The 26639-nt window shown below is 33.7% G+C and overlaps 1 protein-coding gene across 1 annotated transcript in view; it reads right to left on the bottom strand.

The window, feature by feature from the left end:
- Positions 1-26639, bottom strand: part of Slc30a9 (solute carrier family 30 member 9) — an 83590-nt gene that overhangs the window by 36338 nt on the left and 20613 nt on the right. Inside the window, exons 3-7 of the mRNA XM_063240564.1 lie at positions 24701-24760; positions 20964-21063; positions 18788-18880; positions 18334-18416; positions 4860-4918 (exon numbers count right to left, since the gene is read on the bottom strand). Coding sequence (XP_063096634.1) covers positions 4860-4918; positions 18334-18416; positions 18788-18880; positions 20964-21063; positions 24701-24760 — 395 coding nt within the window. The remainder of the gene's footprint in view (positions 1-4859; positions 4919-18333; positions 18417-18787; positions 18881-20963; positions 21064-24700; positions 24761-26639) is intronic.

Here is a 26639-nt window from a genome sequence, read left to right as displayed (position 1 = left end):
CAAACTGCAGGGAATCTAGATTTGTGATTTTCACTGTTCTGTGACAACATACAGATACAATGCTAGGGTAAGGATTACAGATAACATACGGAGCATCTATGTTTGATTTTAATGAGAATATTTCATATCTTTTGGTTAAGTAAAAAAGGAAACTATAAAAAAATTATTACAAATCACAGTGGTGTACACACCTGTAACTCCACAAATTTAAGAGGCTGACTGGAGAATCATGAATTTGAGACCAGCACGGACAATTTACCAAGACCTTGTCACAAAACATCAAGTCTGGGGATATAGCTCAGTGGCAGGACCCTTGCCTAACATGTGTGAAGCCTTGGTTTGATCCCCAGTATCATTGGCAGGGGCTGGGCTGGGCTGGGTGGGTGCGTGCATGTATGTGTATGTGTGTGTGTGTGTGTGTGTGTGTGTGTGCGCGCGTGCGCGTGTACGCACATGCATGCATATCTGTGTGTGTATATGTATATTGGTGAAAAAATGCTGCTTAGGGTGGAAGATAAAGACTTTATTAGAAAAAAGGTTTGAGAAGTTATAAGAGGGAAGTCAGAGAAGGAAGGAAAATAAGATTTTTAAAATCAGAGTAGAATGTTATAAAACAAAGAAATTTAACTAAACTCAAGTAGTGCTGATAAAAAGGTGGTAAAAATGGGGAAAATGTGTTGCCAGTAAGTCAGAAATAATGACAAGGCCCAAGGAAATCTAATAAGAAAAAAAGTATGAAAAAATAAATCCTAACAAATCACAATCCACAACCCTTTGGGAAGCATCCTGCAAAAGCTACTCATCAGTCCCTTAATAAAAGCAGTTGGAGAACTGCCTTCCTTTGAAGACCAGAATAGCAAAAATGCAAGTGAATTTCCATCACAGGACTGCTTTCATTGCATCCCCTAAGTTCCAGTATGCTGTACTGGCATTACTGTTTAATTGTAGAAACTGCTTAACTTCTTTGATTGTACCTGTGATCCATATGTTGTTCTGGAAGGCATTAATTTCCATGTATTTATGCAGTTTTGTGGTTTCTTTTGGCATTAACTTCCAATTTCATTTCACTGTGGTCTGATAACATGCACAGGATATTTTCGATTCCCATGCACTTACTTATGCATGTTCTATGAACTAGTATGTGGTCTGTTTTGGAAAAACTATTGTGTGCAGCCGAGAAGAATGTATGCTCTATACTGTAGGGTAGAAACCTGGGAAATTTATAGTGGTAAATTCCTACATCAGAAAAACAGAGTGAGCTAAAATAAACAACCTAGTGTTGAACCTCAAGTTTCTAGAAAAATAAGAGCAAGCTAAATCCAAAGCATAGCTGGGATAGAGCTCAGTGACACAGCGCCTGCCTGGCAAGCATGAAGTCATGAGTTTGATTCCTGATACCAATTAAAAAAAACCCAAAGAACGTAAGAGAAAGTTACAAAGATCAGAACAGAAATTAACATAATTGAGATTAACAAAACAATACAAAAAAAATCAATGAATCGAAGAATTCATTCTTTGGAAGATTAAATAAAATGGACAAACCTTTAGACAGCCTTATAAAAAAAAAAGACTCAAATCCATGTAACTAAGAATAAAAAGGATGAAATCACAACAGATCCTGAGAAATACACAAGACTATCAATATCTGTTTTGAAAATCTGTACTTTATTTAATTAGATCAAAAACATACAAGAATTTAGGGGCTGGGGATTTAGTTCAGCGGCATAAGCACCTGCCTTGCAAGCAGGCGGTGGTGAGTTCAATCCCCGGTACTGATTAAAAAAAAAAAAAAAAAAAAAAAAAAAAAACATACAAGAAATGGATAGATACATATGAATTACCAAAGCTGAATCAAGAAGATATAAAAATTCTAAATAACCAAATGTCAGTCAATGAAATTAAAGATGTAATTAAAAAATCTACCAACAAAGAAAAGTTCTGGTGCTGATTGTTGAATTCTATAAGAAATTTACAAAAGACCTAATGTCGTTACTTCTCAAACTCTTTAATGAAATTGAAAGGGAAGCAATACTCCTATCCTCATTCCTGGAAGCAAATATTACCCTAATACCAAAACCAGAGAAGGAATCAACCAAAAAATGAGAACAACTGGTTAGTCTTCTCTAATAAACATAGATATAGAAACCCTCAGTAAGATCCTAGCAAACAAAAGATCCTAGAAAAATTAATCTTGATTAATTTGCTGCACTTCATTCCAAGTAGGCTTCATTCCAGGGATGCATGAATGGTTTGACATACAGAAATCAATAAATGTAATACACCATATTAACAGAGTCAAGGACAAAAACCATATGATCATCTCATAGATGCAGAAAAAGCTTTTGACAAAGTCCAACACCCATTCATGTTAAAAACCCTACAGAAAGCTGGAATACATGGTCTTTATCTCAATCTGTTAAAAGCCATCTGCAACAAATTAACAACCAAATTCATACTAAATGCTGAAAATACTGAAAGCTTTTACTCTAAAATCAGGAATATGACAAGGATGTCCACTATCACCACTCCTATTTAATCATTAGCTAGAGTAATTGGGTAAGAGAAAGAAATAAAAAGTATAAAGATAGGAAAAGAAAGACATTATCATTATTTGCAGATGACATGATACTCTACAAAGAAAATCCCAAAAACCCCATCAAAATACTTCTAGATTTAATAACCGAATTAAGTAGCATAGCTGAATATAAAGTCAACACTCAAAAATCAATAGCATTCCTGGACACAAATAACAAACTCTCCGAGAAAGAAATCAGGGAAAAGACATCTTTCACAACAGCATCAAACAAACAAACTAACTAACAAACAATGAAATACTTAGCAATAAATATAACAAAGAAAGTAAAAGACTTTTAATTGACAAATACAGTATTATGAAAAAGGAGACTGAATTGGATATCATAAAATAGAAAGATACCCCTTGCTTTTGGGTAGGAAAAACCAATATAGTGAAAATGGCCATATTTTCAGAATTTTTATACTGATTTAATGCAATCCCAATCAAAATACCATTATTCTGTCTTACTGGTACTGGGAAAACTGGCTTTCCACATGTCAAACATTAAACCTAGAGCCTATCTCTCACCATGCACTAAAATTAATGTAGAAATGGATCAAAGATCAAAATATTAAAACAGAAATATACCAAATCTGCTGGAAGATGATTAAAAAATAAAGTTTTTTTTTCTTAAAAATGCTGATGATTACTAAAACTGGATATTTCTGTTTGTTTTCTATTTTTTGCATACATTTGAAAGGCTTTTTTAATATTGGGACTCAGAAAATTAGGACAGATTTTAGGGAGGACTATCAGGAAAAGCAGCATCAATTATGCATAGCACACTAATAGTTCACCTCAAGGTGATACTATTAGTGCATTACATTCTTTCAGTGTTCTGAGGGGCTATCCTAAGAAATTCAAGAAACTAGAGCATATTAAAGGGAAAATATGTTAGAAGGACAATGTGAAATTATAATATTGGAGGTTAGCTACCACTCTGACGACAAAATGCTTTCAGCACAGCCATAATACTGTGACTTCTATCTCACTACTATAGAGCCTATGACACAGAAGAATACAATGGACAAAGTGTCTGCTTCAGAAACAAGAAAAAGCAAAATATGCATTTAATTTCAGCAAATGGCACTAGTCCTGTATGTTTCAGAGAAGGACGTAATCACCTTCAGTGTAAAAATATTCCTACAGGGAACAGGGAAATAGCAGAGGAAAGAAATACTGATTTTATCCAACTACTACAAAGGAGGGGGAGATAACAGAAAACTTCCATTGAAAAACTGTAATATTAAAAACTGAAGAGTACTAAGTCTTCAAAAGGTCTCTAGTGACACAGACTTTAGAAGTCAACAGTTATTTTTAAAACTTTTAAAATTTCCATGTGAAACAGACATACAGAGAGGGAATCACTTCTCAAGGGGCATGTGTCACTGCCTAAGTCACTCCATGCAAAAGGCAATGGCAGCAGCCCTTGCAGCACTAGAGTGCCAGCGCAGGTCACGCCACATGAAGGCTCTACCCCAGAGGGAAGTTCGTATTTTCAGTCCTATACTGTAATGTCACACAGACAGGGCGTAAAGAGGAAACAGAAATGAACAGATATTGAATTAAAAGAATAGGGGAAAAAAGCATATCAAATAAGATTTAATAAAGTTGTCCTCATTGCCAAACTCTAAACTTTGTAAAAAGAGAGCAATGTCTGAAATGGCACCCAGTGAAGAAATTAGGTATATAGGTAACCTTTTCCTCAGATCTGGCATTAACTTCCCTGTGTGTGATCTTTCCAAGCTAAATTTAAACAGAAAGTCAATTCTAGATAGAGACTACTTGATATTTTGGAGGTGTTAGTCACTTTAGTAACTGCCATTTTGATGATTTCAAGGATCAAAGTCCAGTTCCACAAACTGTAAGTCAAATTATTTTAAGTCAGAGATCATCTATACATTTATTCTTTTCAATGGAGTAGGAAACAAGCTCAACAGCTAAAGAGTGAGTGAGAGAGCACGAAGTTTGAGAAGAGAGGGATAGATGATAGTATAAATGTTTAACCACGGTGAGGAATAGGAGAAAGAACAAAAGAAATTAAGAGTATATGAGACAGAAATCTTGCTAAAACCTAAGAAAGTAGAATCTATTTTTTCTGCATGTACACGCTTAAAAATGTTACAATTTTATTTTTAATTTTAAGAAAATCAGAAATAAATTGATGCTAATTCAATATATTACAATGTACTCAATAAAATCTTGACAAACATTAGAATTTCACTGTGAACTGGTATTAGGATTTTGTTAGGTAACACATACTCTGTTAGAAAGATATACTTACCTTGGTGTTTCCCAAGAAATCTCTGTATTCTCTCAATACTTTCTGATTTTTAAATAGCCCTGTAAGAATCAAAAAATAAATTTAAGTCAACATATTCATCAGTCAGTTTAGATTAACACAACTATTCTCTTTATATAAAATATGCTATACTAGCTACTAGCAAAATTATCAAAGTTATAAGAAATCTGAACTTACAACCTGATTAAAAATTGAGTAAACTGGGTATAATCTCAGCATTTGGGAGGCTAAAGCAGGAGGATTTCTATGAGTGTAAACTTGGGCTACATAGTGAGTTCAAAGCTCGTCTGAACCTCACAGTGAGACACTGTCTCAAAAAAAGTAAAAGATATCAGTAGATATACCTCCAAAGTTGTACACCAACAGCCAGTAGTATATAAAAGATATTCAACATCACTGATTATCTGAAAACCACATTCATTAAGATAAGTACTATTTAAGAAATGAGGAAGGGGAAAGGTTAGAGTAAGCAAACCAAAAAATAACAAGTACAGGCAAGAATAAGAAACTGGAATCCTTATATATTATTGGTAGGAATGTAAAACAGTGAAACTGTTCTGGAAATCATAAAACTTCCCCCAAAAGTTGAAAATAAAATTACTATATAATCCAGCAATCCCATATCTTGGAATATATCCAAAAGAATATTAACTAGGGTCTCAAACAGTTATTTGCAAATCTATGTTCAAAATAGTACACTACTCACAACTGTCAAAGGATATATAGCATACACATACAGTGGGTTATTAGTTGGTGCTAAAAAGGAAGTAAATCTTGTCACATGCTACAACATGAATGAACGTTAAGAACATTACGCAAGTGAAATACACCAGCCACAAAAGGACAAAATATTGCACTATTCCACTTCTGTGAGGTACCCAGCAAGTTCAAAGACACAGAAAGCAGAATGATGGCTGTCAGGGACTTGGGGGGAGAATACAAAAGGGTGCAGAGTGCAAAGTTAGAGATTTGCAAGATGAAAAGCTCTGGAGATAGCTGATATGTAGATATATTCAATTCTTCCGAATTGAACATTTAAGAATAGTTAAGGTGTTAAATTTTGTTACAAGGCTTTTTTTCCCTAATCACCATTTTAAAAAGGATAGAGGGAAGTATAAGGACTCTGTATCTATAGTACGATACAGGCAGTTTTAATGTTCAACATCACTGGTCATTCGAAGAGATGCAAATTAAAACAACATTGAGATTCCATCTCACCCTGAAAAGAGGGGCTATTACCAAGAAACCAACCAATAACCAATGCTGGAGGGGCTGTGAGGCAAAAGGAACCCTTTTCCACTGCTGGTGGGAGTGTAGATTGGTGCAACCACTGTGAAATCAATGTGGAGATTCCTCAAAAAATTAGGATTAGAAGTCCATTCCACCCAGGTATTCCCCTTTTGGGAATCTTCCCAGAATGAAAAACATCATAACAAAGTGATATATGTGCACCCATGTTTATAGCAGCACAATCTGTAATAGCTAGATCTTGGATACAATCCAAATGCCCACAACCTAGGAATAGATAAAAAAAAGATGTGGTCTTTTTATGCAATGGAGTAGAACTTAGCTATAAAGAAGGATAAATGTGAGACTTTTATAGGTAAATGGCTACTCATAAGTGAAATAAATCAGACTTACAAGTGTAAACAATGCATTTCTTCCTCATATAAGAAGCTGAAATAAGAAATAAGATCTAGGGGGCTGGGGATTTAGCTCAGCAGCATAAGCACCTGCCTTGCAAGCAGGTAGTCGTGAGTTCAATCCCCAGTACCGATAAAAATGAAAAAGACAAAAAAAAAAAAAAAAAGAAATAAGATCTAAAAGGCACAATAGATACTGTGAAATGGGAAGAAATTGTTTAAAAGGAAAAAGGAACTGGGATGGGTGAAAGGAGAAAAGGACGATAAGGAAAAGTGAAAAAAATGCAAGTCAATTATACTATTAGTATCCCCTAGCTCATTAAAAAGGTTGGTTTATGCTAATACCTATCAGAGAAAATTTTATATCTCTATTTTGTACCCTGAGCAAATACTTTAACCATAACAAGATGTATTAACTATTATTTTCCTATTGTTTTGTTATAAAATTTTGTTTTACCTTTTTCCATTAAAAAAGATGGAGCCAGACAGTCTGAAAAGTGTCAATATTACTTGAAAAAATTAAGTTATTTTAAAGCACAATATTAAAACAAGTTTTTTTGTCAACATTTAAAAACTCAAGAAACAATATTCTTGGGGACTCAAAAAAGATGGCAGATAGATAACAGCAAGCTACAGAGGCTCCCCTGAGATAGTCAACTTAGATTCCAAAAATAATATAGCATGGGGAGTCCCAAACAGAGGGAGACAGACCCTCCCAATGCAGGAACAAACTAAGATGAGAGAAACCAATTAAAAATACAGTGCCGGTGCTACTACTGGAAGACCTACAGTCTTGATACTGTCGCTTGAACTTGCTACTTGAACACCCTGCAGCTGCTGCGCTTGAACCCGTGCCGTGGAAACTTACCGAGCTACCGGAAAGCCCAGTTTCAACTCACAGGAGATGCATTCGCACTAAGAATGTGAATCAGTGAACCGAACTGAGAGCCGAGCTGGCAGGGAACCCTGCATTGACCTGCAGTGAGTGATGGGAATAAAAACCTTCCACAAAGAGACTCTAACAGACAACATTCTGAGACCAGGCAGACTGACGGGAACAGGGTGCTGCAGTGACTTCGGTCAGCTACTCCATTCTCAAGTGGGATTGGTGGGGAGCACTTGACCTGGGTCACGCTCCGGACTTAGACCCGGTAGGCTAGCCCAAACCAAGTCCCTGGCCTGGTGGTGCACCCTAATGCAGTGCCTCAGCAGTTTGACTGAGCCGGAGGGGAGGGCCCAGCATAGGCTGCCCTGGTCTGTATCTCCCTAGTACACTGCAGTGGGTGGGAGCACCTCGTCAGTGCCTCAGACAAACTGTAAACAAAAAAGAAAGAAACTGGGCCTCCTACATACACCTGTATGGAAGGAACAAAAAATATGAGGAGAGGAAGCAACAAGAATGGGTCCCCAGTCCCTAATCCTGAGAATACTGATCCAGGAAAGGCAAATGCAAAAGAGAATGAGGACAGCAAACATGCAATATCAGACATGGCACCAGTGTCTACTGGTAAAGCAGAATCTTTGGGACCTCATAGATGAGTTCAAGAGTAAAGTATTTAACCAAATAAAGCAACATACAAATAAAATGAAATGCTAAGCATATCTCAAGAAAAAACAGACAGAAGGGAAGAACACAAAAAAGGGAGAATTGTTTGATGAAGTAAATAGAGAAAACATAGAATACATGAAGCAGGTTCAAAGAAATTACCAGGAAATTAAAAACTCCATTGAAAGCTGGCAAAACTGCTTGAAAGAAACTAAGGATAGAGTATCCAAATTAGACGACAGGTTTGCAATGTGGGATCATGAAAGGAAAAATTTCTTAAAAATAACAAGGCAACAAGCAGTAACAATACAAAGGCTAGAAGACAACAAGGGGATCTGTAACTTAAGAATAAAGAATATGAATGAAGAAGCAGGGGTAAAAACAAAGGAATTACAAAGGCTATTCACAGAAATAATTAAGGAAAACTTCCCAAACATAGGAAAAGGAAAAGATATTCAGATGTATGAGGCATACAGAACTCAAGCCACCTACAACCAAAACAGAACTACACCCAGGCATATGATAATCAAAAATCCCAGAAATCCAATATAAGAACAGAATATTAAAAGCTGTCAGAGACAAGAAACAGATTACCTACAAGGGAAAGCCCATCAGACTTACAGCAGACTTCTTGGCACAAACCATCAAATCGAGAAGAGAGTGGAGCAAAGTATTCCTGAAAGAAAATAACCTCCAGCCAAGATTGATGTACCCTGCAAAAATGTCCCTGGAAATTAATGGTGAAACAAGATGTTTCCGAGATAAAGATGAACCGGGGAAATTCACAACCACCAATCCAACCCTACAGAGAATTCTATAGGACATTCTAAAGAGAGAGAAAAGCACCAGGATTTCAGAAACAGTGGCAGAGAGGCCCCAATGAATGGAGCATAAAGCAAAATGAAGATGACAAACAACTAATGATGGAAAAAGAGAACAACAGAAATGAGGCAGAGAAGGTTGGATATAATTTCTAATATAGATGGCCTAGATACACTAAATTAAGGAAAAAAGACAGAATCACAGGTAGAGTGGATCAAGTGGTAGGATACACTGAGATACTCTTTATAGGAAATATAATTAACCTAAAGAGGGGTATATGGATCAAAATCAAATATGAGAAAACAGAACTCTGTGTGATAGGGAACCAGAGAGTAAAAGGGGCAACTGGACCAGTATTTATGGATAGGTTGGAGAGACAGGCTTTAATAAGTAAAGAAATACAACTAGAGATCAAGTCCAGGAGTGAGAAAGTTTGGAAACATTTTGGTAAAAAACAGGTTGCCCCCCCCCAATATAAAACGGAGGTGTTGGGGAAACCCAAAAATACTCAGTACATCCTGGGGGGGGGGGGTGAAAGAGGAGTGAAAGGGGAGAAATAGTCTTAAAAAAGATAGCAGAAGATATTGCTAATAGTGTATCAGGAATTAAAACCTGTATTACTCGCACACTCTCCTTAAATAGAATCTATTCCGTCCCACTTTGTATACAAGCACTAGATCTGAGGGCACAGACAGCTATCTCAAAATTATCAGGATATAACAAAGTAATCATCTTTAATTTCCTATTAACTTAATCTGGATCCCTGTATAACTTATACTGTTATATCCTGACTTAGTTAAATCTGATTTGTTTGATTGCTGCTTGTTATTGACAGATTTTATTCAAAACTGTTAGGTTGATAGTATTGTCAGTATAGACAGTATAGACAATTATACTGAAAATGACAATGATTCACTATGATACCCATTCTGATTTGATTACTACCTGTTTTTGTAGTTCTACACTATCTACAAAGTTGTGTTTCTATTAATACTTTATGCACTGATATATTCAATTATACTTTATCTGATGATATAGCCAACTCTATTGATGATAACAAGACACAACACAGTAACCATGGTACAACTCCTTATACAGCAGTTTTAAACGTCTTTTTGTTTTAGGTGTCTACAGGATTATGTTTTGTTATGTCCTGCTTGGTTCTGTTTCTCCCTCTAATATAGAAAGGATAGAAATACATATTAAGACTCATGCTTGCGTAAAACCTATAAACAGTTTATGAGAACTGATCTTATGACACATGATGAAATGCTTTGAAATAAAAAAGGCACTACAGTACCCAGTGCTGATTCCGGAGGGTCATGATGTGAAATCCAGCAATACTATTAATTTTTATTCAGAGTGATTTTAGTCTGCTTTCGTTTATTTAATCTCAACATAAATGAAGATATGGATAAATGTGTACATGTTTAAGTGTATAGGATAGTCATATTACTAAGCTTTTATTAGATAGTTAAACAGAACTATTTGCAGTCTGCCTGTTTGAATTCCCATTTGTATGTTCCACTTTTGTGTCTTGAACAATTATTTATAAGGACAATATATAAATATCAACATGTGCTTTATTACTGTTTATTTTTTTCTTTGAAAGTATGTACTATTTCTACCAATTTCTGGTTGTCTTTCTTTAAATAAAAAAAAAGTATATGTGCACTTATGTGTATAGTAGCACAATTTGTAATAGCCAGATCTTGGAAACAACCTAAGTGTCCATCAACTGAGGAATGGATAAAAAAGTTGTGGTATTTTTATACAATGGAGTACTATTCAGCTATAAAGAAGGATCACATTGAGATAGTTATAAATAAATGGGCGCAGCTTGAGACCATACTCATAAGTGAAATAAATCAAACTCACATGTATGAATACCAAATAGTTTCCCTAGTGTAAGAAATGATAAGAATACATAAATGTGGTAATCATGATTCCCCATTATATTGCTTTGAAGCCTTATAATGTTTTCACTCATTAATTGGAATGGTTTTATTCTGGGTTGTTTTATTTTATTGTCTGTGATGGTATGAACAGCTATTTTGAAGAAAACAAGACATCATAGCTAGTGCTGATTTAATATCATCTTGTTTTGAAGTCCCATCAAGCTCTGTTCTTCTGTCTCCATTGGTTTTATCATGCTGTATCTTATTGGATTTTATTATATGTGATAGTATAAAATTTTTTATAGGCAAAGAGATAATATAGAAACCATTGTTTTCTGTTAGCTGGTTCTAAATACCCTGTAATACTTTCATTCTCTTGAATGGTTTTATACTGTCTTGATATGTTTGATGCTATAGTATACGAAGTTATACTTAAAATATTTCAACGAAAGAGATGATAACTACTATTATGTTGGGTTATCTTGTGGTGAAACACTATGTTGCTTAAATTGTTATGTTCTGACCTGTGTTATATTGTTATGTCCTCTTTTATCTCAGTCTCCTTTTTATTTATTTTTATTATTTTTTAATTAAGGGAAAAATAAATAAAAAAATAGCAGGATATATTATAGTAACTTTTCTGATTTCCTATTAATTTGATTTGAACTCTTGTATTGCTCTCACCATCTTGTTTTGACTGATTTTACTCTATTCTGTTTTGTTTCATAGTATCAAGTTTGAGGGTATAGGCAACTACTTTGAAGGCACTAAGATTCACTATGATGCTCATTCTGGTTTGACTATTGTCTTCTTTTGAAGTCCTGTAATGTCTCCAATGTTTTGGTTTTATTGGTCTTGTTCTGTACGGTTTTGTTCAATTTTATTATACCTGATGATATAGGCAATTCTTTATAAGGTAGCAAGAGGCATTATGGTAACCATTGTTGATCACCTTGTATTCTGTTTTTACACCATGTACTATGTCCATCCTTTGACTGACTCTGCTTTGTTTTTATTCTCTTCAAAAAAAAAACTAATAAGAACTGTGGGACTAATAAAACCCAAAATGTGTAATTGTTTTTGTAAAAAAGAGAGGATAAGAAAGTGCTCTAAAGGATACAACTGTATGTATGTTTCAGAGTGTATAAGATAGATAACCATATTACTGAGTTTTTGTTGGATCATTGAACACAACTGTTTGCAGTCTCACTGTTTGATGTCCACTTTGTATGCTTTAATTTTGTAACTTGAACAACTATTTCTAAAATGACAATATGTAATCTACTAACTAGTGATTTCTTACTGTTTATTTTTTGAAATTCTGTATTACTTGTACACTTTTTCTGCTTTTTTTTTTTTCCCTCTTTAAATAAAATTTTTAAAAAAAGAAAAAAACCAGAAAAAATATTCTGGTACTATTATGTTTTCTCCAGGTTTTATATTTTATATCATTGAACATATAGAGGCTATTCATAGCATTATTTTAACAGCAAAAGCGAGGAACAATGGGAAATAATATTTCTATAAAAAAATATGTAAAACATCTCCGCTGCTATAGGATATTCTCCAGGACATATTATCAAGCTAAAAAAGAAAAAGCATTAAGATAAGCAGTATGCTCCAGGGTGAGGGGGTAGGCTTAGTAAGAATATATATACTTTTAAGAAATGAAAATAAACAAAAATTAATTTTTAAAACAATTACTTACATAAGAGGAAGATGGAAAAGACAGGGATAAGGCTTGATTTCTCTAAAACATTTTGCTTGTAGATTTGACTTTGGAATCCTGTATATGTTTTGCACAATTATAGAAAAAAGTATTCCTAAAACCAAAATGAAGTAAACTATAGATCTATTTGAAAGCATATGCATGAAGAGAAAAATTTGAACTGACTTTAAAGCCCAGAAATTAGACTACACATCCCTCATGAGATATATACAACCGGCAAAAAAGAAATGGTAAGAAATGTTAATTATAAAATGTAAACATTAGTATTATTAGTTTGGAACTATATTCTACTGTCATGTATATACTAGTTATAAAAAATATGTAATTTGTGTTAATAAATTAACAAGTGGAATTTGCAGTATGAAAGATTAGGGGAAAAAATCTAGTACATTTGTCAGTATAACTTACATATTTTCTTTAAAAAAAAACTTGTTCTATCCACTGAGAAAAACCTAAATATTTCAATCTATTGAATATCTCAAATGCTCAGGTCTCATTTTCCAATAAATAAAAAACTTCAATTTTACACTCCAATAAATGGCAAAGTAGGTCCTTTGAGAAATGGGTGGTTCCTAACCTAGAGCAGGGAATATATAAGATGTGCCTAAAGTGAGTACCTGAGAGTGAGGATCCCATGGTACAAGAACTATGACCAAAGGACCCACTGCCAAGTTTAAGTACTTCCACTGGCCAACAAGACAGTCTAAGCACTGTTACTCTGCTTTTCCTTGTATGCCTGTTTTGTTTTTCCTTGTATGACAGCATTTCCTTTCCTTCCAATTCCACTGTTCCCTTCTTAATAAGAAACACCCATATTTTTCAGCAACTTCCTCTACCCTTTTTTTCCTCTGGGATTACTAATCGTAGCTGTTACAAAATTTCCTCTTAGAAATTCTGTCAGCTCATGCAGGAGAGGAAATGTTGTCATTTTTAAGCCTTCATCCTGTGCAAAACATAGAAATACTGTCAAAGAATTCACAAACATCCTAGATATACTTCAGGGATTCCAGTTATATATTTTCTTATCAAGTTACTAGTCAGTCCTTCAAAAGTACAAAACTTAAGTAGATAGAATACTAATGAAACATTAAATGTAGTTGGCAAACTTTGATTTTATGCTCTGAAGAACAAAAAGGTATTATTAAAATACTTCTGTAAGAAGACAAATTTCCACAAAAAATTTTCACAAATTTAAAATATAAAAATATGTGATTATAACTCTTTGTAATATAAGCTCTATTAATAAGATAAAGGGCAAAATAACAGTTTGCTTAATTAGGATTCAAAGTTAGTGTTCCCGAGGTGAGGCATGTAGCTCAGCAGAACATACGCTTAGCATATGCAAAGCTCTGGACTCTATCCCTAGCACCAAAGGAAAAAAACCTCAGTATATGGTATTATCAAAATTGGTTGCCAATGTTCATTTTATCATTTTGTATTTGAAGATTTTCATACACTTACCCTGTTTCTATGCTAGAACTTGTTTTCCTGCTAGGTTGTATTTGTAGGGAAATTCGACCAGTACTGCCAAATACTGCTGTTACTCAGAGGCATGCAATTTTATTCATCTCTTTTTCAGTAGTTTTTAACCAATGATCACCAGTTGCCCAACTATCAAAAAATTATGTTCAAAAACCTCTTGATACTGATTTTCTATAAAGAGCAACTGAGTTACCATACGTGTCACTCACAACAGAATGCCTTTTTAGAAAGTATAAAATATCATAAACAAGGATGCCTATAGCAGTAAAAACTCTGATGAACTGGATCTGTGATACTACTCTTTGTCCTGCACTGAACAACAGTACAAAGTGACAGGAATCCCATGGAGAGCCTCTGTTGGAGCTCCTCAACTCTGCCGCTGGTAGCACAGAGGCAGCCATAAACAATATATAAATAAATGAGCATGGCTATGTTCCAAGCATTTTTCAATATGTAGACTAAAATTTAAATTCCATATAGTATGAAATATAATTCTTTTGGGGTTTTTTGATCAATCATTACTATAAATTCTTGGCATGCACTTTACACAAAATAGGCAACAAGTAATAGTTTTCCAAGTTGGCCTATTGAAAACAGATTCCACAACATAAGTAAATTTATTAAGAACCAAAGACATTTGGTTGCTGCAAGCTATCCAGAAAGACTCTTCTTATTAAAATTAATTAGACTAAGATTCAAAAACTATAAACAGAAACACAGAATTAATAAGTAATTTTAGAATTAAACTTGCTAAAAATTAACAATATTTGAACACTGATTGATGTAGGGCTCTTCATGCCTCTTTGGTGAAAAGGGCTTAAACCAAAAATAATTATGATAAGAATTAGAATGGAATGGCACTTAGTTCAAGTCAGAGGACCTAAAATTGAAAAGCATTATGAGAAACCTGTTAAGATCAAAGGAAAGGAAGAAATATGTACCATTAAAATCAGATAATTACGAAATAAGAGTTTTCAACAATCACACAGGCCAAAATTTATTAATTTCTCAAATCCTAAACATGTCTAGCCCCTTTGTAATAAAACTGATAAAAATTACTATCATGATTATAAGGAATATGAACACAAGAGAATATCCTACATCAAACTAAAAAAAAGGAAATCAGAGACATGATATTCTTCTGGGAAACCAAAGGATGCTAAGTCACATTCATCCACCATATAATAGATAAAGTATAACAAACTTGATTACCAAAGAAAAGTGTGCACATTCTTCACAGACATAAGCACCCCTGTCTCCACTGAAGTCCCCTATGTAAGTTCCTCAGGATAACTCCAATGAGGGTACCTTTTTCTGCAATAGAATATGCCCTATTAAAACACCTGACTATATTCTGTGCTAACGCCAGTATTGCCTATGAACTCAATAGCTGCACAGTATACCAAAACTTATAAGGCTACTTGACCCCAATAAGGTATTTCACCTACTGAAAGTAAGTATTTCACTTCTGTGAAGGTGTCACCCTCTTTAGCATAGCTGTGTACTGTCAATAGCAGTTTAATCCTCCAAGAGGCCAAAACCCATTAAAACTAGCATTCACCAACTCCTTCATACTTTTCAAAATAAACATACTATTTAAACGACTGAGATTTTGTAAGGAAATCTGTACTTATTCAATACATAGATAAAGGAGAATTATAAAGGTTAGGCTCAAAAATCTCAAAACCTACTTACTCCTAACAGGTCTGATTAGAATGACACAAAGTGTTCCAATTTTGTCAAGAAAAGGAAGCAGCAGCAGCAAGTCACTCACTTTCTTTGCCAAAAATAAAGCTATAAGAAACATGTTAGATTTTCAACTGCAGGGCAACTGCAAGGATTATTAAGACTGAAAGGTTACTGCTGATAGTAGGTAGCTTCCCTAAACATTCTACAAACTGATTATTCAGAGATATATCTAAAATATTTATAGATGAAATAATGTAACTTCTGGAACTACTTTCAAAGTAACCTGGTAAAGTGAGGGTTTGTGAAGGAGAAACAAGGTTAATCACATTTCAATTATAAAGCTAGATGTACTTTAGTTTTTTTATACCATCATGAGTACTTCTGAATATGTCAAATTTCCTCAGTAAAAAGTTAGGAAGACCAAAAGACAGATGTTGAGGAAAGATGTTAGAACATCTAAAACTTTATGGTAGCCACTGTTGATTTTCCTACTGTCTGTTTTTGAAGGCCTGTAATGCTTTCATTCTTTTGTTTTGATCCGTTTTATACTATTTTGTTTTGTTTGAATTCATTATGTGTGAAGATATGGGCAACTATTTTGAAGAAAATAAGAGACATTACGGTAGCCACTGTTGATTTCCTGTTGTCTTGTTTTGAAACCCTGTGTTGCTTGTACTGTTTTGTTCTGATCTGCTTTGTTCTGTTTTGTTTTATTCTCTTTAAAATAAAGAAAATCTAAAACTAAATATTAAAATTCACCAAACTCACTAAAATGTGTTTTAAAAGACACAATCTACAAGTGAGCAAAGAACAGATATAAAAATTATTACAAGAACTTGGGAAAAAGCAATCATCAGAACACAAATGACCACAGTGGTAATCACAGAAATTCAAAATTAAACGAACATTATCTGTTTCCATTAAGTACACAAAAAAATTAAAGCACTGTTAATATCCAACATAGGAAAGGGTACAAAAAAGCAGCCACTGTCAAATACTATCAGTGCAGATATAAATTGGTACCATATTCCCCTTGGAGAATAATATTTCAAGGTCTCTCAGATTTTAAAATGCCTATGCCATTTGACCTTAAAATTCTATTATTAACAGTCTATGCCTTAAATATTTGTAAGTTTCATGTGATAAGAAACGAAGAAAGGGAGGGAGGTAGGGAGGGAGAAAGGACAGAATTAGGGTTTAAGGGTGTTTAATCCCCAACAACACAGAATGAAAGAAAGAAAGAGACAGAGACAGAGAAAAGAAAGAGACAGAGACAGAGAAAAGAAGACAGAGAGAGAGGAAGAAAGGAAGGAAAGAAAGGAAAGAAAAAAAAAGGAGAGGAGAGAAGACAGGAGAAGAGAAGAAAGTCTGAGGATATTTACTAATAGATTATTTATAGATTACTAAAAAACAGAAAACATTAATCTTGCTACATCCATACAACAGAATCACTTATCTTTTAAAATAAAATGAGGTAAAGATGGATTTCTATAAGATTCAGAATAGTTACCAATACACAACTGTGCATGAACAGCAAGATGTACAAGCATGTTTACAGTGTCATCTCATTCACGTTTAAATGAGAAAAAATGCATATACATTTTTAAATGTATTGGAAATATTCTGAAAAGCTGTGTATCATAATGTTAACAAGTTAACTCCAGTAAAGAAAATAAAACTAGTACATAAAACAAAAGAAGACTATAATTTTTAAAAGATAGGCCAGGGTTGGAATGCATGGCCTTTGATTAAGCTACACATTGCTAGCTCTTTTTTTTTTTAATTTTGAGACAGACTCTTGCTGTTGCCCAGGCAGGGCTCTAATTTATAATCTTCTTGCCTCAGCCTTCCAGACTGCTGGGATTAGAGGTGTGTGACGCTACATCTGGCTTGTATTTCTGTAATTTTTAAAAAAAATTGTAAGTATGTTTCACTTTTATCATTAACACACACATGTAATTTGAGTAATTATTTAAAAGGTATTTATATTACCCCAATCCCAAATTCTAAGGTCACTTCATCACTAACCTGCTAGATGGTTAAATTTCTGATGGTCCTACTTGGATCTAGATCTCAAGCACCAAGCATAGCTTCTTATTTATAGTGGGTGTTTGATAAATATCTGCTAAATGAATGAGTTAATGTTGTAGCTGTTCAAGAGTCCATTCTCTAAGAAACTAGCTACTTCTGTTTTATAACACATATAATTTTTATATCACATCATCAATGTTAGTATAGTCGGGTATGGTGGCACACATCAGTAAGCCCTGCACTCTGCAGCCTGAGGCAGGAGGATCAGTGTGAGTTCAAGATCACCTTGGGCTACACAAACAAGTTCAAGACCAGAGTGCACTAACAGAGAGACCTTACCTCAAAAATAAATAAGAAAGTAATTTTTGGTAGTTGTATGTGCTACAGAAACCACAAACAATGGCTTCTCTTCCTTTCATATTAAAAAGACTATCAAGGGAAAAAAAATCCCTAAAAACCTAGATCTTATCTTTTATAAAATAATTAAATCCCCAAATGGAAACTGGTAGTTGCTGGAACCAACATGGCCAAAGCCCTGAGGCATGCAAGCACAGTGTACAATTACTGCAGGCACTGTCCTTACCTGTAAACTACTTTTTAACTTGAATATACTTACGTTCTCTATATTCTATTTCTGCTTCCTTACGTAGCTTTTTCTCTCTAGCAAGAGCTTCAGGACTTCCCCAAACCTCCAAAGATCTGCGTACACACACACACCACCAATGAATAATTTTAATGATTTTATGATAATTTATATTTAAATCTAAACGAATTACTATAACTAAACAGAATCTTACAAAAACAACGTCTTTATAGAGCAATATAAGGCATTTAACGAACTTCACTAAAGTAAACATAAAGAATAAAAGTAAAATTTTCCTATAAATTATGACATGTATTTAATTAATACAATTAGTTTATAAATTTGTTACCAGTAAGGATAAACAAATTTTCAAATATAAAAATATTGTTTTTAAAATGTCATTTTAAAAATTTTAATCTGTCTCAATGTCTCTTTATTACTCCCAAATTTGGCTTGTAGTTTTTCTCAAAATTAACTATGTTCTTACTTGGCCTCCACATCTGATCTCAAATATACAGTAAAGGACTCAGTATCTTCATGGGGACTTCGTCGTCTGATTTTTCGAAGCTGTTCTAGATCACTGAAGAAAAAAAACACAATACATTTATTCAAAGTGCTCACAGTTTATCAATTAAAAGAATTATTAAGGACAGGTAAAAGTGCATCTTCATTTTAAAAGAATATACCTGTACAACTTTTAAATATCAGTTTTAAAGATGGCGTTTCTGTATAGGAAATGGCATAAAGACAGTTAAAAAAAAAAAACTTGTTTTTGAGACAGCATCCATTTGTGTAATCTGGGGTGATCTTGGACTTACAATGGAACCCTGTCTGGCCTCAAATTCACACCAATCCTCCTGTCTCAAGAATTATTCTGGATGTTCAGTAATATAATATTGGATGTATTTAACTCCCTCGTTGGTGCTTGCATTTTATCTCCTGCAGACACACCACCATCTGTATCGTATGAAAAAAGTTTTAAGTGAAAACACTAGATATTAGAATATCATCTTCATACTAAAGAATTTAAATAAAAGATTCATGCCAGGTGTAGTGGCACATGCCTGTAATGCCAGCACTGAGGAGGTTGAGGCAAGAGGACTGTAACAAGTTTGAGACCAGCTTGGGCTACAAAGTGAGTTCAAGGCCAATCTGAACTGCATAGGGAGACCCTGCATAGGGAAATCCACCATACCCGACTATACTAACACTGATGATGTGATATAAAAATTATATGTGTTATAAATAAATAAATATATAAATAATTCACAAGTCATTTGTTCAAATTTGATTAATACTAAGTAGCAATATCTATTCAAAGATACCAAGTCATAAAGACTGTGTGTTAATTAGGTGATAAATACTTTCAAATTCTAAAAGGCTTATATATTCATCAGGTCACTGCTAGTTCTTTTAAACATTTGTTTTCTTCCCAAGGAAATTTTTAACAGCAATGAAAAGATCTATAAATATATCAAGATGGGCATGGTGGTACATGCCTGTAATCCCAGGGCAGGAGGACTGCTGCGAGTTCAAGACCAAACTGGGCGGCAAAGTGAGCTTAAGGTCAGTCTGAACTACATGGTGAGACCCTACCTCAAAAAGATTAAAAAAAAAAAAAAAAAATCAGTGACAATGGAATATTATTAAGTTACAAATTAAATGCAGATTTTAAAAATCAACAGCCATTACATATTAGATAGTAAAAGATATGTATTCTAATTCCTTCCCTCTCATCAACTTACTAAATTAGCTGGGTCAAATCATCATTTACTACTTCTCCTGGTCTATAACGTGGAGACAGCAGTGTCTGATCCATCTAATTTAAAAAATTTTTCATAACAACCAAATGAAATATTCTATGTGAAATAGAATATAATTTATAGCAATGTTACAACTGTTCAATATTTAAGAAACTCATGCAAATTATAAAAATATTTATTTGTTCAACCATGAGGGAAGGGAGAAAAAGATATAGATTGTATGGTTCTCTAAATGGCCCACACAGGATGAAGAAAAGTTTAAATTTATGGCATATGCCAATCAACCTCTATGATTATGAGAAAATAAGAAATATAAGAAGTAAAATTATATGCAACAGAAATCACAATTACTAGAATGACCATCAAATATAACTCACTAATTAGTCAACTCTGCTAGCCAAAAAAATAAAAACAACAAAACTGCTAAGGTCAAATATGCAAATAATCTTACTGATAACTATGTCACATTCTACTATATAATAGAACTTCGAAGAATTCTATGCCATACAGAGGTTTTTAGAGGTTTACCTTGTGGATTTTAATCACTGAAAAAAACTAACATTGAAATTTTTCATCCTTGAGCAGAATTCAGTTTAATAAGCTAACTATTTAAACATCTTTCACTGAATAAAACCATCTCTCCAATTTAGGAGGGAGGCAGTGGGGGAATTTTCTACACATGAAAGGTAATAAGTAAGACACAAATTAGGCCAGGCATGGTGACACATGCCTGTAATCCCTGCACTTGGGAGGCTGAGGTAGGACTGCCACGAGTTCCAGGCCAGCCTAGGCTCCGCAAAACAAAGGAACCAACAAATGAAAGAAAGATAGACAGATAATTTACATAAGAAGGATTGTTCAGATAAGGCACACTACCCCATTTTTTAAAAAGTACTGTACCTGGATTTGAGGCAGAACTCATTTATTGCTCTGACTCCAGTGATGAAATTATTCTGAGTGTATTTTGATCCATACTCCCTTTTCTTAAGAACTGCTTTGACTAAACAAAAACACAAGAAAACATGTAAGCATGCACACCAAAAGTCATATATGAAGATGAATATATGTTGATATTTAAGTGAGTTCATTAATAAATTCCATAAGAAGTTGATCTTTCTTCCTAAAATGCCCTGCCAGGCTTGTAATCCAAGCACTTGGGAGACTGTGACTTTGAGGCCAGCCTGAGCTACACAGTTTAAGACTAGCTTTAACAACATAGGAAGACCCTGTTTCAAAAAAAAAAAAAAAAAAAGCCAAGTGCAGAAAATGGTAGAATCTCATTTTTAGCCATCTTGCTTTTATCTGAATAAACTCACCTATAACTAATGCTAAAATGATCAACTTTTGTCTAGCAGACTCCTTGCATAAATAGTACTCTATAAATCATTAAAATAATTTAAATTGTTTAGGATCTGAACAAAAACAAGGTTTGAATAAAGAATTACAGGCTAGTTTGGTTCTTTGAAAGCAATCAAAGAAATTAAGAGTAAATACTTTTTGCGAAAAATGTTGACTCAGTTATATATAGTGATCTATACTTCTGGGGTCATTAGTTTATTTTGTAAATTACAGTAGAAAAAAAATTTAAAGCCATTGGGCTAGTTCATGTGATGTAACAAAACTGGAGGAACAAATTTTATTATAAAAATGTCATGGTTTATAGGCATAATAGTGCCTTCTAATAAATTATTTTTTTATTGTCAAGTATCAAATACTCAGAAGGGTCTGGGAATATAGCCTGGTGATACAGCACTTGTCTAGGACATATAAGGCTCTGGGTTTAATACCTAACACTGCGGGCAAAAAATCCTGGTTCATGCCTATAATCCGGCTACTTAGGAATCAGAGGCAGAAAGATCAGGCCAGGCAACTTAGCAGGACTGTGTCTCAAAACAAAAAGGATATAGTTTCTCAGGACATAGTTCAGTGGTAGAGCATCCCCAGGTATGCAAAAACAAAATAAAACCAACAAAAACTCAAATAAACAAACAAAAAACACATTTGCTCATAAAAAATAACGACTGGTATGCCACATAGTGGCACATGACTGACATGCCAGTACTCTGACAGACTGAGGCAGGAGGGTTAAAAGTTTGAACCCAGCCTGGGCAATTTAATGACTCAGTGAGACTCTGTCTCAAAATTTAAAAATTGCTAGGTGTATAGCTCAATACAAAAGCCCTAGGTTCAATCTGTAGTTCAAAGGAAGGAAGAAAAAAAAAAAGAGAGAAAGAAAAAAAGGTAGACCTAGGCATCAGATAGATATACACTTGTAATCGCAGCACCTGGGAGACTGAGGCAGAAGGACACCAGCAAATCTGAAGCCAGCCAGGCCTACATCAGGAGACCTTATCTAAAAAAACACAGGACTACCATAACAAGGTACCAAATCGGCATTAATTACATTATTTACTTATTTAGTTAAATTACACCACATTGTTCTATGTTAATAAATCATTGTGAGGCTTTTGGTCATGTGACAAAGACAAGCAAATATCTGATGAATAAGAGCAAAACAACAAAAACTTTATATTCTGTTTCAAGCTGACATTTACTTCATACTGTAGGTCCCAATATGTTAATCCCTGGTTTTGTTTTACTTCCAAATTGAAAGAGCAAAATTAAGACCAAAATTATCAATCATTTCAGTAGATGAAAATAATTCCTTAAAAACATATTGACAAAAACAAAATGTACAAACGTAAATAAGAATATTTCAAAAATGAAATTAAACATAAAAACCAAACCATTGGCCAATCATGGTAATATACACCTATAATCCCTGCGCTTGTGAGGCTGAGGCAGGAGGATTCCTGCAAGTTCAAGGCCAGCCTGGGCTATGCAAGTTCAAGGCCAGCCTGGGATATGCAGTGAATTTAAGGCCAACCTAAACTGCACAGTGAAACCTTGTCTCAAAAAGAATTAAAAAGAAGGAAGAAAAAAAAAAAGAAGAAGAAGAAAAAGAAGAAAAGAAAATGCAAACCCTTATCTGAAAAAAAGTATAGAGGAGAGTTCAGATTTCATTTTGCATGATTTCGGGTCCCTAGGCTGCCTTATTCCAATAATCTAAAACTCAAAATCTCTCTTCTAGAGCTAGGAGGAGAATTATACCTTCTTTTGAAAGATTAGTTCTTTAAAAAAAAAAAAAGCTTAAAATTTTTCCTTCAAATCCTGTAATATTTACAATGTTTAAGTTTTATTGGTCTTGTTCTCTACTGTTTTGTTCAACTTTATAATACCTAATGAGATAGACAATTCTTTTTAAGGAAACAAGAGGCATTATGGTAACCACTGTTGATAACCTTGTACTCTGTTTTTACATCATGTACTATGTCTATCCTTGGTTTTGAATGACAGTTTTGTTTTGCCATATTTGACTTTATTCTTTTCCAAAAAAAAAAAGTATTAAGAACTAAGGAGTAATAAAACCCAAAATGTGTAAATTTTGTTGTAAAAAAGAGGGAAAAAAAGTGCTCTAAAGGATACAACTGCAAGTGTGTTTAGGGGTGTTAAATAGCTGACCATATTGTTTTTGGTTGGATCATTGAACACAACTGTTTGCAGTCTCTCTGTTTGAATGTTCACTTTGTATGCTTTGATACTGTGACCTGAGCAACTGTCTCTCAGAAGATAATGTGTAATCATTAACTGGTGATTTCTTACTGGTTTTTTTTTTTGTAGTTCTGTATTACTTATACCCTTACACCGCTTTGTTTTGTTTTGTTTTTTCTCTTTTTCCTTTTAAATAAGATTTAAAAAAATTTTTTTTCCTTCAAAGTACCAGAAATTTCTGTTTGCCTAGCCTGGCCCAGATTATTGATGATGGTTCTGATGACACTAACTGATATATATGCCAACATAAATTATTTTTACTTTTGACTACTTGCTATCCTCAGATATCCTAGATATCTGCCATCCAGGGTATCTAAAGCTATTCTAGAAAAGAGGCCTCATTTCTTTTTTTTGGGGGGGGGGGGGTCTTTTTCCTTTTTATCGGTACCAGGGTTCGAACTCACGACTGCCTGCTTACAAGGCAGGCGCTTATGCCGCTGAGCTAAATCCCAGCCCCTAAGAGGCCTCATTTTTAGCACCATCTTACAGCAGAGACAACTAAGGCTCAGAGAGGTCAAATACATAGCCCAACGTCAGACAGATAATAGGCTCAGGAGCTGCAAACTGAACGAGTTTTGTACAACACCAAAGCCATAAGGCTCTTTGTCATGTAGAGTTAGTGTCTCCACAAAACAGCAGCTTTGAGGTTGAAAACCACAGCATACTACATAGAACAAAGCTGCAAACAGAAATCACTTCAACTTTTCATTATCCCTTCCAAAACATATACACATGTACACACACACACACACACACACACACACACACACACACACACACGGCTATTCTAAAAATGATGACGTAACAGATGATTTTGCCTCTTTAGGTTTCCAAAATAATTATGACCAAAATGCAAAATAAACCAGTACAAAATTAACTTATAAACAATAAATTTTTATGGATAATATATAAGAGCAAAAAAGTACTATATCCTACGAACATAATTATAAAGACATTCATACTAACAATTTATACATTTAATTCAAACCACTAGTAAATAAAAAAATAGAATAAAATATATTTACCCCTTACTTGGAGAGGTTCTTGCTTTAGTGGAGCTTTGAGTTCTGCACCTATATTTTCTGCTGTAAAATTTATTAAAACAAGTTTATATAAAAGAGTTGTTTTTCATATTAACTAACAAACAAATATTATTAGCCAATTTAATCAATAAATGTATAAAAGATAATATTGCCATAGTCCTTATTGGATTTATCCTATGAATGTAAGAGTAGTTAAACATTACAAGTGTGATTTATTCCCCTCGGTAACAAATTAAAGATGAAAAACTATAAATCATTTCAGTAGCTATAAAGAAAAATCACTTAATAAAATACAACAGCCATGCAAATGGCTTTCAAAAAATTAGGACACAAAGGAATTACTTTAAAGGATAAAACAAATTTTTAACAAATATATTCAAGGTTAAGTGAATTCCTACAAAGGAAAAAACAAAATAAAATGCAAAAAATCCTCCCTCTTAAAACTGTCTTAGAACACTATTTGGTGAAGAAATGATGACTAATAAATTTGAGACAACTGTACAACCCTCCATACAAAATAAATAGATAACATAATCTAGATATAGAGAAAAAAATTTTTAAAAACCACGATGTGATATATACATATACCTTTCCCAATTCCCCACAATGAATGTATTTGTTTTGTTTCACAAATGTATGTTAATAGAAAGGGTGGGAAAAAACAACAAAAATAAATAAATAAATAAATTCAACTCTACTTCCTATAATAAATAGAAATTCTCTCCTATAATAAAAATTTCAGATAGATTATTTAAATGCATGTACATGCCTCAGACAACGTTAAATATTTTCACGATCAAGAAAGATTTCTTTGAGTTTGATCCCCCAAAAAAGACTTCTTAAACAAGTTATGCTGTATTAAAATCAGAATATCTGTTTTTTTAAAAATCCCATATAAAAAAAGGAAAAAAAAATCCCAAAATGAGATTATTTTCAATAAATGGAATCAAAGAACGAGTATTAAGATATTTTAACAACCCTTATTGATCAATCATAAAAATGAATGGAACAAACTTACATAGAAAAAAAATACAAATAAACTAATAAATATATAAAAGGTGATTACTTCATTATTAATCGCATGCAAATATAGCTACAAAATGCTACTTTACAACCATTAGATTAGGAAAAGTGAAAATATGACAACACCTAATGTTAGCATAGAAACGAAGCAACAGAAACACATACACTGCCGGATAATATATAAATAGGTACAAATAACTTGGTAAAAAAGCTGGCACTACCTAAATTAGTAAAACACAAGCAATAGGGCTGACTCTGCAGTTCTAGGTCAATATATTAGGCTTCAGAAAAACTTGCTCAAGGGCACAAGAGAAGTACATGAACAGAGCAGCATTGTGTTCTGTTGTTCCAAACTAGAATCAATCCAAATGCTCATCAGCAAAACAGACAAATTATGTTATATTCATACACCATTTCATATAGCAGTGAATAATGCTAATAAATGTCTATCTTCCTGTGAGCCCTGCGTGCCAAACACTCCTTGCAAAGTAATAAATTGTGGCAGAACGATCGTAAGTTAGAGGCCAGGCTGGGCTACATAGTGAGATCTAGGACAGCCTGAAATGAATAGCAAGAACCCTGTCTCAAAAAAACAAAAACAAAGTAATGAACTAGACATATACATTAATAGTAAAGATAAATCTTAGTAACAAAATTTTTTTTTAAATCACAAAAGAATACATGTAACTGTCACAAACCAATTTCAAAAATCAGGCAGAAATAAATAATTTAGAACATGTACAAATGTATCAAGCTATCCTCTCATTTTTTAAATCAAGAGACTGAGGCCCAAAATTCAAGACGATGACATAGATACACAGGCATACAGTGATGTGAGGTGGATGTCGTCAATGGAAAACTTTCAGGCTAAGTGATAAGTTCCTAGAAAATGATTTTA

The sequence above is a fragment of the Cavia porcellus genome, unplaced genomic scaffold (assembly GCF_034190915.1).
Source record: "Cavia porcellus strain 051 isolate PalLab524CR breed Dunkin Hartley unplaced genomic scaffold, mCavPor4.1 scaffold_30, whole genome shotgun sequence".
Lineage (NCBI taxonomy): Eukaryota > Metazoa > Chordata > Mammalia > Rodentia > Caviidae > Cavia > Cavia porcellus.
This window is presented reverse-complemented; position numbering and strand designations above follow the sequence as displayed.